The sequence below is a fragment of the Curcuma longa genome, unplaced genomic scaffold, assembly GCF_044706935.1.
Source record: "Curcuma longa cultivar G26 ecotype Majalengka, Jawa Barat unplaced genomic scaffold, ITB_CL_G26_1.1 contig_4262, whole genome shotgun sequence".
NCBI lineage: Eukaryota > Viridiplantae > Streptophyta > Magnoliopsida > Zingiberales > Zingiberaceae > Curcuma > Curcuma longa.
In genome coordinates, this window is record NW_027434107.1 from 19631 (window position 1) to 29528 (window position 9898).

At 36.6% G+C, this 9898-nt stretch overlaps 1 protein-coding gene and 1 pseudogene across 2 annotated transcripts; one reads left to right on the forward strand and one right to left on the reverse strand.

Moving 5' to 3' along the window:
* Positions 1–228: 228 nt before the first annotated feature.
* LOC141819358 (uncharacterized) lies at positions 229–6561 on the reverse strand. Of its 2 annotated transcripts, XR_012601053.1 has the most exons (7): positions 6474–6561; positions 6330–6394; positions 6117–6166; positions 4059–4160; positions 3048–3107; positions 422–640; positions 229–336 (listed from the first exon to the last, which is right to left on the reverse strand). XR_012601053.1 is itself a non-coding variant. In XM_074706686.1 (6 exons), exons 1-6 carry the CDS (start codon positions 6536–6538, stop codon positions 527–529), a joined length of 456 nt encoding a protein of 151 aa, XP_074562787.1. In that variant the 5' UTR covers positions 6539–6561; the 3' UTR covers positions 229–526. The 2 variants fall into 2 exon arrangements, 1 of the variants encoding a protein (XP_074562787.1); XM_074706686.1 differs by having other exon boundaries at positions 229–640.
* Positions 6562–7131: 570 nt separating this feature from the next.
* On the forward strand, positions 7132–8000 carry LOC141819357 (uncharacterized; annotated as a pseudogene).
* Positions 8001–9898: the final 1898 nt, after the last annotated feature.

The following is a 9898-nucleotide window of genomic DNA, read 5'->3' on the forward strand; positions in this document are numbered from 1 at the left end:
GAATATGTACAGTCAGGAAACCTTTGTGGAACGATTTGCACACAATTTTTAAATAAAGAAAAATCATCACACACTAAATGATAAAATGAAAGAGCTGTGCATGGCATCAAACATGGATATGCTTATGGTGGAAATACCATAATTTACAAGATCAACAAACCCAATTGATAACGTCAAAATGCAATTTTATTATCAGATAGAATAGTCCCTTTCCATTTAACATGAGAGTTATTTCAAAAGTGCTGACGGTAAATTTTCATTAAAAAAAATGTAGAGTTCGCAAGCACACGCAGCAAAGGAACAGAGTAGCAACAACTAGAGGAAGGCAATACAGACCTACAATGACCAGAGTGATATGAAAGATAAAAAAATGTCATATTATAAATGTTTCTTCATCTTGCTTCAGGCTCACATGTAATACCTAGAGCAAGATTTGAAGAATTTGCTTGCTTGCTTCATAAATGATTTCACGAACCAGTCTCAATGCATGAGAAGAATCTGCACCACCAGTATAATGTATGGTTTCTCAATTTCGAGGACGCTGGATGATTCCATTTGCAGTCAAGTATTCAACAAATTCATCTATCAAATAGGGCCAAGCGCCCTCTTCGTCATAGTTGGAGACTTGAAGATCGATAGTCTGAAACAAGGTACCTCAAAGCATAACCATCAGCATGGAAAACTGCAATTGCTTGTTTTTTCTCTTTACTTTCATATACAAACAAGTCAGACAGGCAGGCAGGCAAGCCAGCAATTGACTGCCTTGTTCATGGTTTTGCAAAATTAAGAATGTGCCCATAATTACAAAATTAAATTCAGAACCACTCCATGAGGTGACAGTTGATTCAATTCACATATAACTATAAACTAACTGCTGATTAAATCAACTGTATTAAACTTCCAGTATCCATACAGACCAAAGAAAGTCATTGGAAGGAAACTTGAAGAAAAGACACATTGAGATTAAAAATAGTATAGTGGTTCCACTTTGCAATACAACTAGTTCATGGTCGATCAATAATATTATAATAGTTTCACTTTTAATGCAACTTGTTCATGGATTCATAACTAGAAGAGTTTTGTTTGCTTGTACCTGCAAGATTGAGATTTGTTCCTCTTTTATCTTTTGATAGCTTCACAAAATTTAGCATATTATTTGGAGGATTAGCATGGCTATTAACTGGATCTCTTATTAAGATGGATATAAATATATTCCATATGTATACAAGTTAGCAGGTAGAAAGTATGAACTATTCACGAGTTCATGCAAACCATCAAAGAAACAAGATTTGTCTCGAAGTCACCCAGCATTGCTCAACTGTCGACAATTCAACATCACTAAGTGTTATTCTTAGAATAAAGGCTTTATATTATAGTAAATGTTCTCATGTGTTCTCCAATTTAATTATATTGGAATGCGGGTACGTGGTACCTATTGTGGAGTCCGTATGAACACTATCATAAAGAAATGCATCCTTAATTTTCATCTTCCACTCAATTTGAAAGGAAATCTTAACCACATTCCCCTTCACTACCTGTGCCAAAAAAACACCTTATTAATGAAGCAGCAATAATCCTACAGTATCAATTCATTTCCATGGCTAGCTTATACTTTTCAGCCCTTTTACTACCCCCACTCTCCTCTTCTCTATCCTATAAAGATTGTGCAAACTCTGCTCTATACCCTAATTCCCCCAGTTTTGCAATCTACTGCTTTTAAAATGACTAGTTAAAACGTACATTTATGCTCTTCCCATTCTCTATCTCAATCATTTATCCTTACACAAACCAATCGAAAAACTTTGCCACCTTTATAAGAAGTCTTAGTTCCAATTATTTTCTATGAACACAGAGACACTCCCCTTTCTCTGCCTGGCTGCCGTAGCAACATTATCATCATCAACCCATATTTATCCAACTATTTAAAATCAACTACATGAATCTTATTTCTCTATTAAGATATATACAAGGTTATATCAAAATAATATATTCAACTTAATTATATTATTTTGTATTATAACTGAACCAAACCTTATTTACTTGGTTAATTATTAGTGGCCTTTGAACATGATTATTGTCTATTTAACTTAGTGTTTGATCTAATTGCTATTTGAATATTAGTGTTTTTTTTGTCCTTTCTATTAACTCTACATATCCATTTTACCATTCCCATCCCTGCAAAGCTACAACAATAACATTTTGTGAGTGTTAATTCTTACCAACCTAACACTCTAATCGTTTTTCTTTTAGACTAAGAGAGCACAACGATCACATGGACTCCAGAAGCTCCTTTCCATTTTGACTATCTATTTTTAATAATATTCTGATGTTAGTTCCATTTCCACTATGACATCACTTTCCTCTGCAGAAGGAAAATGAGACGCTTTACATAAAAATATGTATCCCAAAAATATGATTATCAAGTTTAACTGTCTGCTAGAATTGGCAGAGTTCTGAACCATCCATAGAGATGGTATCAACTTTTACAGGTGGCAAATGAGAAGCTCGCAAGAACAGGATAAAGACCACCGCAGAAAAGACAGATTTCAACATGACATTCTACAGGTAGACACAAATTTTGAATAACGCAATTACTTTGGCTTGGCAATAAGCTAATGGAGTAGTATTGGGTTGTCTCAATTTGATTGTATACATTTACTGAATGCAGCAATTACATGAATGTACCAATGTACTTCCCTGGTTTAGAATATGTTGAGAAATCTGATCGTTCTGTACAGGAACACACAAGGAAAATACAAAAGTCTAATATTCGTGACTATATAATTACAAACGTCAATAATCAAAAAATGCATGCAAAAAGTTGACACACTTCCAACATGTCTACTTAAATTAGAATATAAAATGACTAAGGGACAAATATCTAATGGAACTCCATATACACCACAAAAGAAGAAATAAATAAAATACTGGCCGCTACAAACATCATCCTACAATTACAGCCATCACATGCAGTGTGTGTGTGTATGTGTGTGTGTGTAACACAGAATTGCATATCTGCAAAAAAATTACAAGTACTTGGTACATACCTTAACAAATTCCAATAACTGAGACCAGGTATCCCTTGATATTGCTTTGTTATGTTTTAGCTGATAACGAAAATTTAGAAAGATCAAACGAAACAGCTATGCACTCAATACATAATGAAGAAACTGTTATTATGGGAAACTAAGTAAATTATCTATCCAAAAAAACCATTTGATATTCTGTTGATAAAAATTTACCTGCAAATGAAAATGAACAAAAAAATCTCTGATTAATGGGATTTCACAGAAGCTTAGTACTTCATGGTGAGTTTTACTACCATAAATACAGAAATACGAAGCCAGCCAAAGAGGTTAATCTTGTAAAAACAGTCACTTGGAACTTCTAAACTTCTATTTTTTCTCATATTTATTAAATTGCAAAAACTATCAAATAGATAAATATTACTAAAATCCACCACTTCAAATTACTAGCCTTATTTTAAAAGTTTCACATACCAACCTAAAAATAGAATTGTACTTCCAATTATTCTTAATTATTTTACTTTTATACTCATATTCAAAATGATTAATAAAAACAAAACATAATCGTGATAGTTTTCATATATAGTTAAAATGAAAATGGAGGTGTAATCATGAATATTGCAAGAATATGAAAAAAAAATAAGTCAAATTACATTCCTAGTATTTTGAATTGTGTTAGGCGAAGGCTTTTTTGACAAGTTTGAATTGCTACAATATAATCCTGGCCTTTTGGTAATTCTGCCCCAATATAACCTCACAAATTAAACAAGAGAAGAAAATTGTGAGATTTTATTAACACTTCCTGTTGTTCCAAATTGGACCCTATGGATAACCTCTCTTTCCTATGCCTCATCAGTTTACTTATTTTGGAAATAATCTGACTTAAAATTCAGATACCTAGCAAGACAAAAAAAAAACAAATATTTATCGAGCCTCCAACCAATGATCATCTAGTACACTGCATCAGACTCTTAACATGTATGTTAAACATTATATCAGTAGTATGATTCACCCCTGGTGACAGTTCCATACCTGCAAGAATTGACACCAATGATCAACTAAAGGCCAATGCCATTCAGCAAATAGCAATTGCCACATGCCAATAGCTGTCTCTAGTGCTAAAGATTTTTGACCCTGCAAAAGAATAGAACAAAGGAGACTCTTACTCTCAAGAATCTTCCAATAAAATTATTGTTTGAGAATGGGGTTACATGAATAAAAGGACCTCCTCCTACATAATGGATAAAATAATATCAAAATTATAGTGAGACGGATGTTACGTTGCCAAAAGAACTATGGTGATATTCTTGATAGACCTGTTGATCATTACAATGCTTTTTTGTCACCAAAGGATTTGTGCATACATGATTTTGGTACACAATTGCAAACCCAAGCATGCTCTAATAATCCAGAGTCAAATTCTTTGGTCAACAAAAATACATAATTAAATGATTGTACATACTCATGTTGACTAGTCACAAAGCTAGATAAATCTTGTTACCCAAAAGATCACACACTAGATAGTAAAAATGGACATCTTTGCATGTAATCTTTTTCAGATGCTAATTATCCAGAATCAATAATGGTAGAAGGCCCTATTAGGTTATATGGCACTTGTTTGGTGGAGATCTAGTAATTTAGAGAAATAAAAAGACAAAATGTGATGACTTGCTGAAATACAAAGGAAAATTGAAAAGGTGAGTTATCGCACACGGAGGGTATTTATCACCCATAGTATTAATTGCCAGAAACCTAAGCACACCAGCATAGTGAATTCCAATTCATCAAAGACATCGCCAAATTTCCATATACAAGAAAATCAGTACATCGATCATCAATTTATGACCATCTTGCAGCATTAGTATAAAAAAATCCCCTTAGCTTATTAGCTTTACTTTTCAAATTTGCAGGTTGTTTAGTTTTAGTTTGCATCAAAGCCCTTAATTTATTAACTTTAGTTTACTAACATGTTTTCTTTTATTTTATGTAACAAGCTAAAAATGTTGATCATATTGAATACATATGCTGAGTTATAGTATCATAGTTTGTTGAGGTGAATTCAATGCATATCTTGTTACTATGCACCTTAAATAAGTTTATATACAATATTTAGGGATTCCTATTTTCCTCTTTAATTATTGTTTAGAATTAAATATTATAATCAAAACGTATATTATTTAATGGCCACAATGGGATGCAAATAGGAGTCTAGTCAATAAGTTCTACAATTGTGTGATTCTGAATCATTTACCATCTTGCCAAACCATGGACCATTCATTCTGTATCCCTGATTCAAAAGATCATAATCCAGGACCAATCCCATTCTTAACATCTGATTGATTCTTTTCACCTGATCTGAGAGAAGGTAAGTAGAGTTCGTACAACCCGTAGTGAAGTACAATCCGCAAGTAATTTTCAGAAATTACTTGTTATCTTCATATACTAATGGATCCACGAAAATTGTTAGCGCAAGATAGTATATAGATGACCACTTTGAAAATGAATCACTAACTAATCAAATGAATGCATGATTTAGATCCAACATGGCTTGCTCTTTATCCTTCAAATGACTTGTAAAACAGCTTTTAAACACGGTGAACCAATCCCCCAAATGTAAAATTTCTTTTGCAAAAAATAAAAAAAAATATCATAATGAACATCTCTGAAGTTTCACTCCCTCAACATGAGCTCCATTCATAAGAACATTCACCTGTGTTTGACGTTAGCTTACAACCTAACACAACCCTCAACCTTTTTCATCTGGACTTGGGACCGGCATTGGCAGTTTTTCCCTCAACATGAGCAATGATTATAATTAATAACCATTAGATGAACTATACATAAAGTGCACTTGTTTAAACTTATGATCTTCATACCATGTTTATTCAATTTATCCATAAAAAAGATACATGATTCACAGTTCACACAATATTTCTGTTGCATCCCTAACAGAAGATAATGAACATTACACGTGGCCATGCCAATAGGTTATTATGCAAGTCATTACTAGTCCATCAATAATGGAGCAATAATCTTCACTGGACTACACAAACATGTTACCAAGGGGACATATAGTAGCATGGGGCATACCTTTTCTTTAGCCCAGACAAATGCGAAGTTGTATATCTCGCGAAATTTTTCTGAAGGAACAGAGGCAAGAAAATGACTTAGGAAACAAAGATATTTTTTTGGTTTTCATTCAAGAAAAACAAGAAGAAAAATTATGAACTTTTAACATGACAAGAAACCAAATGTTGCAAATGACATGTGATACATAGAATGAACAGAATAGAAATTACTAACGATCATCTCTTAGCTCACTACGCATGTATGGCAACTTCTCACGAAACTTCTCAATTGTATCTATCCTGCATCAAACAGTGCTACTTTCAGCACAACTACTATTAAACCATCATCCTCACAACTAACCAACAGATCAAAGGTTACCCTAGAGATTGTAATCCGCCAATGAATTCCTGTCGTGAGAATTCACACATCGTGGCAGCCTTCATGTGCCAAGATACAACCAACTGCATAATATTTTAGAAAAAAATACAAGTAATTGTAATATAAAATATACCATATGAGATCAAACCCTTGTGCTAGTAATATAAATATGGTTAGTTGAATGCAAATGGTTAATCATATATCCATATAAACTTTAAGATGGTCACAACAATAAGAAGAACCGATTGACAGAGTCAGTAGAGTCTTTTTTTTCTAAATGCAGTTGCTAGATAAATAGACAATAGAAACAAAGGAAAAAGAAGTGAAGGAAACTTAAGAAGAGAAGAATATATATATATATATATAAGTGTGAGAACATAATGTAGAGTGCACATTAGTCAAGAATTCACCAATAACATGCTCAGATCCATATGTTATTTTATTCCCTGTTATTGTTGCCACAGAAGAAATGGAAGGGTATTATTATACAATAAAATGTATGTCTAGGAGTATTTGACTGCTAATTTTCTCAGAGCTGAAGATATAATGGTTCATGTTGTGCTGGAATTTCTATTAAAATATATCATAATGAGGTTCCAGCTCACCACAAGATGTTCTCCCACCACATTGACAGAAAAAAATATATTGTCTGTTCAGGATGGATACGAAAAAGTTAAACCCTGACAACAGTGTATTCCCACCAGGCCATTTCACAGATTAATGCCCAGTTTATTTGGAGGTGCGGAAAGAGAAACCGCGGAAAGATTTCCTTTGCATGCATACATCCCTCATTTACCTCTCAAAGTTTTTAGGAAGGAAAGGAAATTTCATCCGTCCGCGGATGATTTTTCTGTCAAAATCTATCCCCGCCAAATCGGGCGGAAACACAACGGACGGAGTCGAGCCTTCGTAGCGCTACTGCAGACGCACCAAAAACCGCCGCCGCAGCCCCTGCCTCCGCTGCCTCATCTAGATCCTCGCCGCCGCCTTCCTCCTCCTCGTTGCTACTGCCGCCGCCTTGCACTTTGCCTTGCGCCCCGCCTTCGCCGTCCAAAGCCTCTCCGTCCAAAACGCCACTGAAACAGAGTACGATCTGACCTTGAGCGTCTGGAACCCCAGTCGCGCGATGGGGTACTCCTACGAGGCCGGCGGGAGCGCAGCGCTCGTCGCCGTCAGCAACTGGAGCGGAGATCGCAGCCGGGGAGACGCCGGGGTTCGACCAGGGGTCCCGGAACACGACGGCGATGCCGCTGGCTCTCCGCGGGTCGAGCGCCTCGCCGCCGAAGGGAGCGGCGGCGCTGGAGTTGACGGCGAAGTTGAGGGCTCGGCCGAAGGTGGGAAAGATGAAGCTTTGGAGCATGAGGATGGAGGTGACTTGCGGTGTTGTGACGAGTGCGCTGGCCGGAGAAGGTCGCATCTTGTCGCAGCATTGCGGCACAAAGTTCTGCAGCACGCCGACGAGCAGCGCCGCCCAGAGCGGGAGGATCTCACAGAGGCTCCGGCGAGGAAGCCAATGCTGTCGCCCAGGTCCTTGGCCACTCCCAGCCGCGCGATCTCCCGCTGGTTGTAGCCGAGTGCACTCTTGATCACCGGCGACAGGCTGCCGAACAGGTACCGGATCCCAGCCACCGCCTGCACCCACATCGCCGCCACGAATACCAACCATCTGTTGTTGAACAGGTACCCGAAACCAGCCACCGCCTGCACCCACATCGCTCGCACCTTCCCCCCAAAAGATTCATCCTCCGTTTACTCTGCGCGGGGGCTAGATTTCCTTTCTCTTCCTTAGGGATTTATTTTTCCTAGGGATTCCTTTTCTTTTCTTCATCCCTTGTATGAAGTAAACATAGCATAAAACTCCAAACATTGGTGGAAAGTCTTGGGATCTACCTCACCACCATACCACGCTGTTGTTGGTTCTTATCCTAACTTTTTTTGGTTAATGCCTAAACAGATTTTGATCCAAGGTTATGGAACATTTTACACTTTAATATATTCCAAAGAGTACAAGCGTCCAAACTAATTCTTACCCTGAATAAGTATTATCAATTTTTTTCAAGCTTTCAAAGAATACAAATACATGAGAGTTGATCTCCTTTCTAAAACCATCAAGATTTTGAGATAGATGATTAACAAATCAATTTTAACATGGTATCAAGTAGGGGGTTCAGAGTTCAAATCGTGCCTATTGGGTTTGGCCAAATCAAATGAAGTACACCGACCCACACAAGAAGTGTGAATATTAAGAATATAAATAATAAACTGGTATCTTTCCTAAAAGCTCTCGAATAAGTAGCTACCCAATCAAGTGTAATAAAGTTAAATATCAAGCCGTCGTAAAAAACTGCATACTAGATTAATCTTGCACTTGCGCTTTCACTTGCCTAAAATGTACTTTGAATACTGAATTTAAATCAACTTGAAAATATAGGTTCATAAACCTCCCATGGGCACCTAGAATCGCATTTAGCAGCAAAAATCATTTGCCCCAAATACTGTTGTTAAAATTGCTAGGGCACTGACCTAGGCATCAAACAAGGAAACGCTAGGCATGCTATCCCAGGTAGGTGCTGCCTAAGTGATTGACTGGTTCCATGTATTAGGCAGCTAAGATAGAACAGGGCAAAAGGAAAAATTATTGTTTAAATAGGACTTGTGTTATGATTAGGGATACCAAGTAAGTTTTATTAGTAATTTACTCATATAACACCAGGTTATTTCACTCTCCTGCACAACACACATCACGGGTTATCAACTCTTGATCACCACAAGAAACAAAAAACAGGAAATAGGAAACACTTATACCTACCAGAAACCAACATTTCTCAGTGACATCAAGATAAAAATCCAGTGAAGACTCTCCTGTGCCATGCATCAACGCAGACTACAGACATAACCTGCAGGCTACAAAAGCATTGCGAGCCAACACTCAAACCCATCTAAGCAGGTGACAACACGCCATTCTGACATTACTATCTACCCACAGAAATACCTCCACTCTGAGATAAAAGGTTCATGCCGGAAAGGTAAGATTGGACAAGTTGGGAAAGATGGGAAAATCTACTTTATACCTACTATTCTTTTTTATTTCTAGTCTGATTTTATACTATTAGTATGACTGGGAGCATCCTTCTGATTATGCATAGCATAACAAATGTGAATACAGCTCACTCTGAATATTTCAGATTAGATAGCCAGAGGTTAGTGGTTGCTCTTCACTTTCTCCTCTCTAGTTTTTTTTCTTTGTTTATCTATCTCAATTTCTTGTTCTTTGCTTTTTTGAATTGCCTTTCTAAGAAAAATTGTACTTGTTTTTCACGTCTTACTGTTTTTTCTATTCCTAGTTTGCTGTTCTTTTCTTCCTGTTTTCTCATTATTCTAGATCTCACTGCATTTTTTGCTTCCTAATTCCTCTCTTCTAGTTT

Bases quoted from the DNA above. Each gene is read 5' to 3' on its own strand.
- LOC141819358 (XM_074706686.1), bottom strand. From the start codon at position 6,538: ATGAAGGCTGCCACGATGTGTGAATTCTCACGACAGGAATTCATTGGC. The intron at 6,395-6,473 runs GTAACCTTTGAT...TGTTTGATGCAG, and splicing joins GGCGGATTACAATCTCTAGG to GATAGATACAATTGAGAAGT. The intron at 6,167-6,329 runs GTTAGTAATTTC...CTGTTCCTTCAG, and splicing joins TAGTGAGCTAAGAGATGATC to AAAAATTTCGCGAGATATAC.